This window comes from Lissotriton helveticus, chromosome 3_1, assembly GCF_964261635.1.
Source record: "Lissotriton helveticus chromosome 3_1, aLisHel1.1, whole genome shotgun sequence".
Classification (NCBI taxonomy): Eukaryota; Metazoa; Chordata; class Amphibia; order Caudata; family Salamandridae; genus Lissotriton; species Lissotriton helveticus.
The window spans coordinates 712,972,568-712,988,144 of NC_136061.1; the positions used below are offsets into that span (position 1 = coordinate 712,972,568).

Below are 15,577 nucleotides of genomic sequence, written 5' to 3' on the forward strand. Positions count from 1 at the left end.
CTTTTGTAAAAGTTGGAGCTTTTGTTACTGCTTTTGACAAAATTTCTTATATATGTTGTTATAGAAATCTAGTGAGTAAAAGGCATGTGTTGTGCCCACATCTAACTGGGTCCATCAGCAGCAGTGTTTCACTGGGATCGCGGTGCCTGCTCGCCCTTAGCTGATCGTAGGCACGCATCTGCACATAATGTTAACCGTGCACACCGGGCAGCGTCCCCTGCCTGATTCCAACAAACGATCCTCTCGAGTTCGGGGGCAGAGACTACAGGGCTGTAGTTTGCCGGAGCCGACTCCTGGCCCAGACAGCATGTATGGTGTGCACATTCGGCAAACACCGCGTGCCTGTCTGGCACACCCTGTACGCACAGTAGTTAAAAACAGCACACTACTGGATGACACTGAAAGCACTGCTGGCATTCACTGTGTGCATAGCAGGCCACGTTGTATGCACTATTGTTAAACACTGTGTATGGTCCCAGCTCACACTGAATTCATTGCAATCACTGTGTACACTCCTGGTCCGCGCTTCTGAGAATCAATGTGTACACACGTCCGGTCGACTCACTATGCGCCCTTGTTAAACTCGGTGTCAGGTCATAGCATGCACTACTGGTAAAAACAGTAAACCCATTGCTCTCTCTGTATCCCACTGGTAAACACTGCTGCGTACACCAAAGCCTGACAACGTGTGTGCTGCCACTAAACATTGTGTACACTCCTGGCTGGCACTGTGACAAACGCTGCATACACGCCCTGTCCCTTCTAATTACCGCATGTGGCATTCCTGATCAGCAAAGTGATAGGAACCTTCCTCTCCTATGTGTCACTGCCTCGCCCAACACCAACTAATTCAACCTGACCTACGCTACACAGGAAAATGGTGGAAAGGGAGCATGGCGATGTCATTCGGATGCACTACCAGGCGAAGTGTCCGAGGAAACTCCATAGTATGTAGGACAATACCCTCCCAACCCCATGGTAGCGTGGTCTAGTGCGCTGGAAGGTAAACAAACGGTGGAGGAAGCGGGATCGCTCATGGGTGGAGGTGCCTGCAGGCTGCACTCAGAGCACAGAGCGTCTGTTGTTACGCTGTGTTCAACAGGTAGCGGTAGGCACGGGAGATACAAAAAAAAACGGGAAAATCCAACTGTCACCCACATCCAGCCTGCTGCTCACACAGTATTCAACAGGTAGCAATCAGCAGTTAGACATACCGTCGGAAACATGTCTCCGTGGTTCGCAGGGACGGTGGCCGGGGGCAGTGGCGTGGGAGGTTGCAGCATAGCACGGGCGGCACACGGACAGCGGGAGGGGGGGGCGGGAACGGGCAAACGGACAGCGGGTGGTGGGGGGGCAAACGGACAGCGGGAGGGGGGACGGGAACGGGCAAACGGACAGCGGGAGGGGGGGCGGGAACGGGCACAAGAAGGCAAGAAAAATAAAACAGCACTCACCTGGACATCTTCCGGCAGCAAATGATCAAAACATGGCGTCCCCAAAAAAAAAAAAAATAACATCCGCCCACCGCCGGAATGACGTCACAAAGGGGCAGGATGAGAAAAATTTGATGGAAACGCCCACGAATCGCCTCGCAGAATGACGGACGCCTCTCTCTTCCAATGGCTAGCCTCCATTTATGGAGCTAGCCAATGGAAGACAGAGGCGGGACACAAGCCACATACTATTCTCAAAAGATTTCGCCTGCGCGAAACGCTGCTGCGCATCTGTTTGCCAGGCGAAACCTAAAAACCAGGACAGGCGCAAGAATTTCCTTTTTTTTTGGGTTCCATGGGCAGAAGTAGAAAATGCTGCAGCAGCCGTTCGAAATATGTAGACGTGGTCACCCTACCATCTTATCGACTTCAGCAGCATGAAATTCCATGAAGGCATGTTTGTAATTTGAGTCCAATCCATAATAAAAAAAATATCACAAACTACAGGACGCATTAGTACACTGTAAAGAAGCTTTTGTGATACTGTGACTCTTTTTAATTAATTTAAAGGGCTGGTAGGAGCGGACTGTCGAATTAAAGGACTTGTTGCCGGCTGTTGGTGTTGAGAAGGAGCAGATTGAATGATGCGATTGCAGGTTAGACAAGTGAATGTTTTTGGACCTGAGGGGCGTGAGCTGTTTCTAACTATTTTATGCTGCAGGTACGTGAGCGGAGGGGCATGAAGATGTTGTTTTTGTGTTAGTGACTGAGCATTGTTACTATGCGCTTTGCGTCCAAGCACTATATAAACAAGTTAGTGTCTTTGGTGTTTGCAAATACCTGCGTTGGTTTGTGCAAGTCAGTGCCTTTGGTGTGTTTGCAATTCAGTCCCTGTGGTGTGTGGGTGCGCAATCAGTGCATTTGGCTTGTGTGCGTAATCAGTGCCTTTGGTGAGTTGAGTTAGTACCTTTGGGTGTGTGTGCATTAAGAGTCCTTGGTGTGTGCGAGTCAGTGCCTTTGGTGCGTGCGAGTCAGTGCCTTTGGTGTGTGTGCAATCAGTGCCTTTTGTCCGTGTGCAAAGAGTGCTTTTGGTGTGTATGCAATCAGTGCCTTTGGTGTGTGTGCATTTTGTGCCCTTGGTGCGTGTGAGTTAGTGCCTTTGGTGTGTGTATTACGATCTGCTGTTATGTAGCGGTAAAAAAAAATGCACATATGTACAAACACATGCAGTCGCTGCATGGTTTTTTAAATCTTAAATTAAGCCCTGAAAAGCGGATATAACCAGCCCAGAAAAACGTGTGTTTTGTGGAGAAACAAACACGCACAAAAGACTGCCTGAAAGTCTGCTGTAGTGTGACTTACTGTAGCACTGCAGACACTTGCAAAACGAAACCAGGCCACACAGATTAACAGTAAACAAGACAACTGAGAAAGAACAATCTATTCGTCTGCAGCATCTGTGACATGCTAATTAATCACAGCAGGATACGAAAGTCATTAAGGTAACAAAGGTCAACACTAAACAAGAGGGGGAAGTGCACGGAACAGGAACAGGCACCCTCGGGCTTCCTTTCAAGACGGATGGGGTGGGGGTCGGGGGAGCAGGGGAGCGAGCGAGTGGGCATTCCTTTGAAATCTGATGCCAGGCAGACAAATGGTGGTGTGTGACGTGGCTGGTTTGTGCATGCGCCTTTCTCACATGAACTGTGAGTAATCCGCCCTTGGCAGACTTTTCGGATCGCTTTCTAGAAATCTCGACAAAACAAGCATTGCTAAAGCAATGCTTTAAGTCGAGACCTAAAAACATCGGTGTGCCTGGGTGGGCCCTCGCTGGCAGGATGGGAGTGCATAGCTGTTCACAGCCCTACTTATACTTGAAATGGATGTGTCCTGCCTCCTCACAAGCGGCTGCATACCCTATGTAGTTGGTCTGGAGCCAAGGCAGGGGAGGCAGAAAACCTGTGCACTTCAAAAGGAAACCTCTAGAAGCTTCTCCCCCACTTCGAAGAAGGCACCTGATATAAGTATTGGACCTCAGACACCAATTCTTCAGTACACTTCTGGACCGGTGGAGATTCTGCCAGGAAGTACAGCTGTTCTGCTGAAAGGTATGCCACTCTGCTGGAGAGCTGCCCACCTGGACTACTGCCTTGCTAGGCTGCTGCCTTGCTGGGTTGTTGCCCTGCTTCCCTACTGCCTGAGTCACAGGAATTGGACCTGCACCTGAACCCAGGCTCCCAGAATGACTCCAAGGGGTAGTCTGCTGGTCTCATGTTCTGAGGCACAGGGACATACCAGGCTCCCAACCACCTGAAACAGCACCCAGATCCAGTTAGAGTAAGCCACTGGACCCCATTTGTTGCCCCTCAGGTCCTGAGGCTTGGTGAAGTTTTTGGGATCTTAGTGACCATGAATGGGCCTGGTGGCACCAAAACCTTACCGCTCGCACTGCCCTGAAAAGCAAAGTTCCATCAAGCTGACCCTTCGTGCTACTGCGGGGAGCTCCACCACGAAGCACCGGCCCAACCATCTGTGATGACAATAAGGTCTGTGCTACAGTAACGATCATCAGAGACATAAGACCTGCTCTACACGCTACATCAATGAGTGCCCGCGACGCTTCCCTGCTCCTTGGAGTCTCCTCCACCACGAACGGTACTCTTTGCGCTGGACTGAGAAGGTAACATTTCAGCGGAACTAACCTGGTAACTGTATCCAACCCTCGCTCCATTACTGCCTGCCTGAACTTGTGACTTTCTCCTGGTTTGCGCAACAAGATAGCCATTAGTGGTGCTCTGGATTTTTGGGCGCTATTTTCACTTAAATATTTAAAATTGCAATACTCTGGTTCTACTGATTGGATGTTTGTCATGTTTGTCTTGATTTATTTATAAAACTGTGCTCTATTTTTCTGGGATTTTTCTTTTGTTGTGTTTTCACTCCATTACTGCTTGAAGATCTGAATACATACTTTACATATTACGTCTAGGTTAAGCTTGACTTCTCTGTCCCGAGCTACCAGAGGGTTCAGCACAGTTTAATTTGGGGGGTTTGCATGTGCCCCACCATGACATGCTTGTGTTTGCTGCTTGAGTAGGGTTCACCCCTGAACGAGTAGCCCAATTTCACACAGACACAATAAGTGGTGCAGTCAAGAAGAGACGCTTTAAGGTACAGTCTCTGGGTACCCCTGGTTCCATACACTAGTCACCTATAAATACGAACATGTCAATTGTGGGTGAACCAAACAGACATTCACATTTTAAGGGTTTAGAGCACTAAAAATAAGGTCTGTTTAGCAGGTTTCAGTGCTCCTTCAGAGTAAAAAAAACCCAGCAGCATTAGTCCAACAACCTGGGGTGAGCATGCAAAAAGAGGCATTTCCTTACAGTTGATTTAGCTATTCTTGGGCTCGGAAATTACAACACAAGACTTTCTGAGTGTGCAAAGCAAGTAAAGCCCATCTTGGATATGTTAATACGCCTTTGTGAAAACTGACCTAACAGAGGCACGTCATCTTTAATTTACCCTTCATCTCATTTATAAATGAGGTTGTGGTCCCAGTGTTGATGGAATGCAGTTGTGAGTGATGGGTACCTGCTAAGAGCAGGCACCTAGAGAGAAAGTATAAATATTTTGTTGTCAACACTTTGATATTGATGGAGACATAGAAACTCTCGTCTCCAAGTGCACACTTCTGTCCAATGCAACTCCTATCAATAGCCATTATTCATAAAGGACTACACTGTGTATTGTGAACAAATTCAACATAAGGTGTGAAGATGTGTCTCTTCTGCAGACCCCTGTCTTATCATCATGCCACAAGAATTGCTATTGGCCACTGGATACTCCGTACCTTAGGGTAGCAGTCATTTATTGCTGGAGGAACAAAGATGAATAACACCACAATTCACTGTTCAGAAACGATGCTATTTTTCACTATACCTAGCCAAAGGTGAATTAGAGAAGCAATGGCGGCACCACTGATGTGGGAGCAAAACGGCTATCGAGAGAAAGGGAAGATGAAAACCTGAAGTTCCCCTCACAGAGGGTAAAGCAGTGAATGGGTTGGCGACCACAGATATTGAAGACTCAAGACTGATTTGTGTGATTTGTAAATAAATCAACTCACTTAGGAGCTAAAGCTTTGTTGAATATCTTGAATTTCTTTGATTACAGCTTTAAGACTCTAGAGCTAATTAATCATGGAGACTTATGTCAAACATGAATTTAGTTATGTGACTCAAACGATATTAGCAAAAATTGAAAAACAACTGATACCTCAGAATGACTAGATCTAAACATTTTAGATGAAGAGGTGGCAGTAAGATTCAGTGCAGCCAAGTATAACACCGCAGATCTGTTACACTGGGTCCAACTCAGCAAGCTATAGTGAAAATGCCGGAAATGGGCTTATATAACATTACTTCTACACAGAGTGGCACTCTTAGACACAGCCACATTGTCACTGAAGCTCCTATATTCAAGAATGAGCAACATCCAATATGCATGTGGTTTTCTGCATTAGAACGTGCACTTTACGTTCTTAAACTGCATTTTTTGTGCACGAAAGTGCACTTAGTCGTCAAAAACCTTTGTGAACATGACCCACAGTTTGCATAGCTCAAGAGAACACAAGGCTTGTTGAGCACAATGAAGGCTAAGCACAGGGACCACTGAGTTCAAGCACCTCTTTCTAAGAGATGAAACATGAACTCCTTACTAGTCAAAGAATCTTAAGGGTGAACACGCTTATTTCACCCATTCACTTGAAATAAAAATAGTTAAGCCTTATCGATGGAAGCACATTGCTGAAACTCAAAGGGTGGTTGTTTGTTGCAATGTGATCAGCATTTTTAGTCTGCGCAAATGTAGAAACACTAACACACCATTCAAAATAACTATTCTTTAATCTGTAATCAGAATTGTTCAACTAATCAAGAAATATGAGACCAATTATTAGATTGCTTATGTTCTTATGAATAGATACTAAGAACTCATTGTAAAAACTGTAGCCAACTTGTTTCAAGTAATTAAAGACTAATACAAATAAAACAAATCACCTCATTAAATCTACCAGCTGTGAGCTCCTGCATTTGGACATTATTCGGTCAATTACCACCCTTCTCTGCAAATTTCCAGCATTGGGGTAGTGGTCTAAAAACAGACCAATTAAAGGTAATATACAATTAGGTATCAAAGAAAGTTGATGACTAAAGGTGTCAGGGCTAGTAAAATCAAAAGAATCATGAAACTTTGAAAAAACAGAGTAGTTACTGCTGTGGAAAGATAGCAGGAACAATTAAGAAGAACAGGCATGCTATTATGCATGTTTTTTTCTGGCAAATGAGTTCTATTGAAACACAGACACAAATTGCAAGATTATGGGTGATGCAGGACTGCTGTTCTGTTATTACCACACTCGGAAGTACCCATCCCAGAGGAATGGGTACAGTTGGGATGTGGCCTTGTCAGAATGTGAGTCTATAATAAGATATGAATGCATTAGGTGTAGCCTATGTAGCTGCTCGACAGATATCTTGAGGCTCCTACTGCCTCTGCCAAAGAGGCAGTTGTCCAAAGTGCAGAGCAAACCTGAACTCCACCTGGCAAACTTACCTGATGTTTTTCGTAGGCAATTGAAATCGTCGGGCCCGATTCACAGAATTAACTTAAGACAAAATCTTAAACTTACTACTTTTGGTATTCACAGAATGCACTTACTACTTTTGGTATTCACAGAATGGATTTACGACTACTAACTTTACGTCCGCACTCGGGCCGGAGATTCCGGCCCGGAGGCGGAGTTTGCAGCCCAGAGGCGGAGCTTCCGGCTTGGAGGAGGAGTTTCTAGACGAAAGGCGGAGCTTTCGGCTTGGAGGCGGAGATTCCAGCCCACAGGTGGAGATTTCAGCCATGGCTAATTCTCCACCACCGGCCAGAATCCCCACCTCCAGGCCGGAAGTACCGCCTCTGAGCCTGAAGCTCCGCCTCTGGGCCGGAAGCTCTGCCTCTAAGCCAGAAGCTCCGCCTCTGGGCTGGAAGCTCCGCCTTCCGGGCCGGAATCTCCGGCCCGAGTGCGGACGTAAAGTTAGTAGTCGTAAATCCATTCTGTGAAGACCAAAAGTAGTAAGTGCATTCTGTGAATACCAAAAGTAGTACGTTTAGGATTTTGTCTTAAGTTAATTCTGTGAATCGGGCCCATGGACTTTATCAAGCGACTCAAGGTGGAAGAGGAAGATTTATGACCTCTCCTAAATACACCAAAATTTGCAAACAGACTGTCATTGACACTGCATTCTGTTGAGAATGAAATTAACGTTTTTAGTGTTCTAACAACTACTAGGGAATGCCACAATTGTTCTTCTTTAGAAGAAGGATTAGGAAAAAAAGAAGGTATGTAATTTCCAACCCTAGACGGAAAGAAGCAATCGCATTCGGTCTGAAATTAGGACCAATACTTAATTAGTTTATAGGATTATCCTATCTACAAATAGGGAGAACTGACTGAAAGAGCTACTAATTTTCCCATCCTTGTAGCTGATGTAATGGCTACCAAAAAATGGAGTTTTGAGAGAGAGATACTCAAAATCCACCTCTTCAAAGGCTTAAAAAGTGGATACTGGAAAACCCTTGTGAAGTCTAGCTCCCAAATCTTCCATCTTTTTGTATTCCTCTCCAAGGAGAACAAATGGCTTTAACTGCAGTCCACTGCCATTTGAGAGAGCAAATGCCAGTGACATATCAAAATCAAGCTCTATAAGCTGTAGAAGCTGTGAACTTCATTTAGGATCACAAGATCCTGGTTCTAACTTCAACTTCTTAGACCAAACTACAAAAGAAACCAGAAAAGATCATAAGCTTCATATGTAAATGTCCTCTGGATCTCTGAACAGAGGCAGCCAGGGAGCAATAGAGACCCAAACTCTTTAAATCCCTACATTCAATCTCAATGGCAAGAGATGGAGTCCCCTCAAGGACAGTAAAAATAATGTTGGACTCTTGAGAGGGCTCAGGAGAATCATTGATGATCCATTCAGGAGTTAAGTGCCACAGGGGAAGCCTGTTCATAGGAGGCCAAAAAGGAACTACTCTTATTACCTCTGCTTGCTACATTCACCGAAGCTATTGCAACCTCAAAGTCACTGGTAAGGAGGAAGGGGGAAGGCATAGGGAAGAAGGAGAAACTAGTGGGCTAACATGGCATCCACTGCCCACACCTTTTCCTCTGGGTACTTCAATAGAAACACTGATAGGATAGAGTTATCAGGACTCTCAAAAAAAGATCCACCTGAAGGGATCTAAATTTGCTGAATACCTTTAGAAGAGTCTCTGGGGTAAACAGGAAATTGTGTGAGGGAGGAAATACCCTCCTCAACAGGTTTGCTACCATATTGTATACTCCCCTGATGTGGATTTCTAATAGGGCAAAGAGATGCAGCTCTGCCCAACACCCTGATAGTCTATGGATTCCTTCCTTCAGTAAACCCACGTTGACTCTACTCCTGAGTATAGGCTACAGATTTTGTTTCCCTAAAACAAAGCATAGCAGGACCAAGTCCTGCCTCACTTAATGCTTGTGAAGCAGACACAAAAAGGAGGGGTTCATGTGATAAATAGTAGGCCAGGTAAGAGTGGCCAGTTGAGCCAATAGGGCAGATCAAAGTGGTTTTTTAAATGATAGTGTGGTGTTTCTGGGGAGGATGGAGGGGGGTTATGCTCCTGTTCACAGACTATGACTCCTAGGTTGAAGGGCTTTGCCATCAGCAGCTTTAACTGCAGATCCCTTGTAAAACACCACACAGAAGTATCAGATCTCATACAAGAAACGGCACCAGACATGTTATTCCTTACGGAAACGTGGCTCACTACTGACTCGGTGGTCATCCATGCCCTGGCCACAACAGCAGGCTATTCTATGTACACCCAGAATAGAACAGTCAGAAGGAGAGGGGGACTTGCTATAATACTCAAGTCAGGGTGCTCCTGTGGCCTCATGCCTCAAAATATCCACGATTGTAAAAGCTCTCTTTTTAAGATAGCACTGACACATAATTTCACACTATCTGGATTGCTTATATACTGCCCACTGGGCGCCTAGCTAAAACCGTTGCTATGTTAACATTAGAGACCGCCAATGTTAGCATTTTTGGAGACCTTAATTTACATTCTAGATTGCAAAGAATTGCAGGAGATCATCAGCTTCATGGGAGATATGGCCACCTGCCAGCTGAGGCAGCTGATCGAGGGGCCAACCCATGTTGCTGGCCACCTACTTGTCCCCGAGTTTTAACTGGAGTAGTTAACTTGGCTCTTTTCCAGTCCTGTTTAATCGCTGGATATCTGGATACCACGACCGCCACTGCCACCGGGTGAGTCGCCCTCCTGTGCGTTACACCTATTATGACATTGTAATGTATAGATATATTTGGCTTTTTGTCAAAACTACAAATACTTTCTGCCGCCTGCTACAGTGCAGGATGGGGGTGCACGTTGAACTTTTTTAACTGTAACTGTGTCGATTTTTACATTGCGGGATACTGCTTTAAACACTCTGTCCCGTTCGAGTTATTCTCTAATATAAAGGCGTAATGCTCTTATCATACACCACAAACGTCTAGCCTTCTCCTCAATTTCTTATATCACGTTCTTTAAGCAGAACACAACTGTGTTTGTTTGTTTAATAAATTGTTTATTTAACTAAAAGGTTTTACTGGCTCCTACGCCTCGATTTTAGACCTGCATATCGGTCACACATGATTATGCTGGCGTTTGCTGAATGACCCGTTTTGGATGCACAAGCACCTCAAGGGTCACTCTCTAGTCCGCCTGTTACTGCCAATTCGACTCTAGACCTGCATATCGGCCATACATGGTTATGCTGGCGTTTGCTGAATAACCCGTTTTGGATGCACAAGCACCTCAAGGGTCATTTTCTAATCCGCCTGTTACTGCCAATTTTGCTGAGGATTTAGTGTGACACACATGTGACGCACCTGTCTCAGTGCCTGGACTCTGAATGGCACACCGTTCTGCACGACTAGCATACTTATGTGTCACGCACTAGCGCATATACGCCCGGATACCCACTGGCGCCTAGCTTATTCTATTCTAGGTCCCTTCTTCCATCACAGAACACTCTCCAACACGGGAGTTCACGCATTTCAACAATTCAACACAGGTAGGTCTTACATACATTTTGAAACACAAGAAATGTTTCACTTCTTATATTAGTACGATTTCTGATTGGTGCTTACGTACATTCTTTCAGACTGTTTACTCACCACGATTTTAATGGCCAATCTTTGATGAATTAGGTGCATTATCAACTACCTTTGGTAAGATAGTCGAAGCGTCCTTATTTGCATGCGACATGGGCAATGTTTTCGTTTTTTAACGCCAGGGTGTGGACTGCTATGCCCTGGGTGGTACTCTTGCACACCCCCAACAGAGCTCTATTTTTATCACTTTCACATCCCTTTCCCTTTCTAAGGGCTCACTTTCACTAAAAATCACACAGTTTGTTCAGCATTTGCAGAGACATCTATGGGTCTCTCTCACGCTCCAAATCAGTCGCACCAACTCTCTGGCTAGGTCACCTGCACAAACTCCTTCACCATCCTCACTCTATACACATTCACTACCCTTTCCTTCCTTCTTCCTCTCCCCCCCTTTCTTGTCTTTCTTGAACTATCGGAGCAACCTGTATGTGGTATTCCGGTATATACTCTTATCTAAGATACTGATACGTACACAATATTGTATGCTTTTACAGCCCTGAAGAAGCCCATCCATTGGGCGAAACGCATTGGCTGATTCTGTTCTGTGCATACAAAAATACGACTGAAAATAAAAGAAGAATACCTATACAAGACTCTCCTCGTCAATCCGATTGTAGAGTTTAAATTTGAACAATTTGATGTTGCCTCTCATTCACAAAAAAATAGGAATCTGACATAAACCACTGACATTAATCACTCTAAGATTAATCACCTGCTATTAATCTCAAAGTGAATAATGTCTCTAAATTGGTCAATAAGTAACACATGGAATAAACTGAACTGAATGTGGGAAGGTTTAAACTAGCATTTCTGTACGGAAAGAGACCATTATGCCTCCTTAAAATTAATGACATGTTCTGATATTTCACAAACGAAATAACAGTAGTAAACATACAGCACCCTGATAAAGGGGAACCACTAACATCATAATTGTATGTTGGAGTAGTCAATCACTTATGAAATACATGGATACTCTGCAGATAATACAAAGCAAATGTTATAACCTATTACAAGAAACATAATACTACTTACCTCTCTGATGAGGGTGCTAAGCCAATCTTTGGTGTAACTATAAAATGAAACACAAACAATAATATGTGAAAAGCATACACACAAAGAAATTGGCACATAAAGTTCCTCAATCGTTACCACCTGTTCATGCAGGGCCAAATAAAGTATTCTGATAAATGCATGTACAGTATGCCTTCGCTATTGTGTGGGTCAAGCTAGTTTTATGATAACTTCCAAGATATGCACTTGAAGTAAAATCATTTAGACAGTAGATGGGTATTTGTAAATATGGCTAGATCCAACCCTCATTGGCCAGCATTACACATCCCTGATTAAAGCGATACAATTCTTTCTATTAAGGCATATTCAAGGTAACTGTGAAGGAAACTGTAGCTTCCACTCTTAGACATGCTTTTCTGATATTCTACCACTGTATTTGTTTAACCGGAAAAAGCTCCATTTATTCTGTCAGCTTTCAATTCTGTATGCAGCTGGGGCATGATGCTCCTTTCAGTTGTAGTTAGATTGCTCTGGGAGTTCCTCACACTGGCACTAAGTGGGCTTTTTCACCTGGATCATCTATTTTCCTGCAGAGCCCAGGGTTTTTGTTGGAATTCATTCACACCATTTCCCTTCTCTCTCCTCCACCCTCCACCCCCCCACGTTCCTTCACTCCAAGTTGGTTTATTCCACTAGGAGCTCTATTTGAATGTTTACAATCTTCTGTCACAGAGAAATCAGTTATGATCTGTTTAGACAAGTTGAAGATGTATTATAATAAAAGCTCTTCTTCTTCCACGTGTTTGCACCATCTTTACACACTCTTTCTCTCTCTCTCTCTCTCTCAACAGGCAGGTAGGCTCCTAGGCTTTAGGCAGAACCACAGCTCCTCCAACAGGAAGCGCAGACTTCAGATAATATCCCCTCACATCTGGGAGACCAGGGCTCGAGTCAGGGTACCACGGGGGTGGACGGCTTCCCCCCACTTATTTTACCGGGGGGACGCCATCCCCCCTGCCAAACAGCTAGACTTCACTCTTTGGCCTCTCTGGGACGAGGAGCGCGGCACCTTTCGTGACGTCACTTCCTGTCATGATATCACTTCCGGTGACAGCGTCCCCCCACATTTTTTTTTACGACTTGTGCCCTGTGGGAGACTGATAGGCAGGCACCTGTTACGATTGTCTTGTGTCCACCTACGGACACCGTACCACTGCTCCTTACGTCACCAGCTGTCACCACTGGAATGTTGACAGTTGACAGCTGGTGGCTGACTGAGCATAGGTGTTTCCTGCAATCCAATTTCCATGGAGCCGTGTTGGTGCATTTATTAATTAAAGTAAGTTATTTAAACCATCTTTGTGTATGGACATTCATTATAGAATTTGGCGACGAGGCACCAACACACGGATCCACAGAAGAAGCATTTGGACTAACAAGAAAAGTAGAAGTTAAGAAAAACAACTTCTAGGCGAAGCATCCACTGAGGACAATAAATTCAAGAATTAAGGAATGATAATATGGCTGACGAAGAATTCAAGGGAAAAAAGCCTTAGCAGAGGTTAGTCAGTAATCATCATTTGAGAGAAAAGAAGACTTTACTTTACCGATTGTCTGTGAGTAATGATCGGAATAAGAAATAATGCCAGTGTGAAAGAATGTCGAGCGTAATAAATCTGCAGGAATGTTTCATGTGGAAACTGAGTTGGCACAGCAATTTGAGGAGAGAACAGTGACGACTACAAACAGAATTGTCCAACAGAAATAACCGATTACTGCAACTGTCAGCTGTGCGCACGTTAGGAGCAACCGGCAATCACCACAAATGAAAGAATTTACGCGCTGACATCACGCACTGGTGGTCATCTTAGGACAACTAAGATCAGCATTTCAGCCTCAGTCTGCCCCCATCTTGCCATCAAAAAGGAAACACGGAAAATAATCAAATTCATCACGGGGACTCAGCAGAAGCAAGGGACCTGCAGTGCTGCAAGCTCGGCTCAATGTCTTACAACCAAACGAAGGTACATTAGAAATTTGTGATCCAAGTTAATGAATTTTAACAAGATGTTAAAATAAGTATTTCACGCATGATACGGAATATTTGCATTAATACAGAAAAAGAAACCGAGCAGCTTAAAATTAATAAAAGAAATGTTGAGGATGATGATGACTTTAAAGCAGACAAAAAGTAAAAAATATTGCTACATAGTTTGGGAGCAGGAGGTATAAAGGTATACAATAGCATTAATAAAAAGACTAGAGGAGAAGGTGAAGGAGAAGTATTTGTAAACGCTATTGATGACCTGAACACCTATTACAAACCAACAGTCTGCGTAGGAGTGGATAGATACAAATTCTTCCACCGAAAACAAGGCAAGGAGGAGACAATAGATGACTATGTGTCAGCGTTGAAAAACTTAGCACTCAACTGCTGCTTCGGAGATTTACATGACGAGTTCATAAGGGACCAGATTGTGATGCAAGGGTCCAACAGTAACATCCAAGATAATTTGTGGGCAAAGGGTGAGTACCCACTACAGAATATAATTGACATTGCGAAGGAGGCAGTACTTACAGGACGATGCGCAAAAGCTGTCATTGCTGAAAGCAATGAAAAGAAATAAGAAGGAACAGTAAACAGGGTGACAGACTCTAAAAAAATAATTAAACAGAACAGTAATTACAGGAGTTACAAACCTATGCAAGGAAGAACACAATACAGCTGTTATAAGTGCGGAAGCACAAATCACATGGCTGATGACAAAAAGTGCCCAGCACGTACTGTGAAATGTACATAATGTGGTGTAGTTGGTCACTTCCAAAAAGTCAGCCACAGAAGAGGCACTGTCTCAGTAAAAATGGTTGAATGTGAGGAAAAAAACCAATCAAGACACATCTGATGGCGAAGATGAAAAATTGTTTATGTTAAATGTTGATGATGAATGCGTCTTAAGTATCGATGTGGCGAAGAAGTCCAGGACCAAGAAACCAGTGTGTGAAATGACAATCGGAGGAATAGAGATTAGTATTGTGGCAGACTCTGGCTCCCCGTACACTATAGTGAACAAGTATGGAAGGAGAAGTTTGCTCCTCAACTTGGAGAACAGTTGGATAAAGCAGACATCTCAATCAAGACATTCACTGAGGACCCCATCAAGGTATGTGGATTCAGAAAATTACATTTTGCCTTCAAAGGAAGGGAGTCTGTCTGCAAGCTCTATGTGTCTGCATTGGGACCCTCCGTATTGGGGTGGATGGACCAAGGGGATCTGGGAATAAAGCTTGACCCTAGTAGGTCAGACCCAGTTCTGGTCGTACATGACAGTGAAAATGACAGCAAGGCCTTGTTAAATACATTTCCTAGTGTCTTCAATGGAGAAATAGGAGCACTTAAGGGATACACGCACAAAATACAAGTCAAGAGCGACGCCGTGCCAGCAGTGCATAAAGTACACAACTTGCCATTTTCTGTAAAGGAAGAAGTGAAGGCACAACTGGACAAGCTTCTCCAAGATGGAATCATAGAACGCGTTGAAGCATCTGAGTGGGTCGCACCATTGGTCGTGGCCAAACGGCCCAATGGCGGTTTAAGACTGTGCATCGACTTGCGGGATCTTAATCGAAATATAGTGGTTGAACAATATCCATTGCCGAGGATCAATGAAATGCTTGCTAAAACGAAAGGGGTGAAATGGTTTTCGACAACAGACTTCAAATCCGCGTATCACCAGGTCCCTCTGCATCAACTAATGCAAAACATCTTCGCAGGCATCCCAGATCTATTGATGTTCCAAGACGACATCCTCGTCATGGGAAGGTCTAGGCAGGAGCATGACGATAAGGTACACC

At 44.3% G+C, this 15,577-nt stretch overlaps 1 protein-coding gene across 1 annotated transcript in view; it reads right to left on the reverse strand.

Annotated features, from left to right (window-relative positions):
- The window catches only part of LOC144822877 (solute carrier family 13 member 1-like), a 701,886-nt gene that overhangs the window by 355,961 nt on the left and 330,348 nt on the right, over positions 1 to 15,577 (reverse strand). The window contains exon 5 of the mRNA XM_078680852.1: positions 11,747 to 11,783. Coding sequence (XP_078536978.1) covers positions 11,747 to 11,783 — 37 coding nt within the window. The remainder of the gene's footprint in view (positions 1 to 11,746; positions 11,784 to 15,577) is intronic.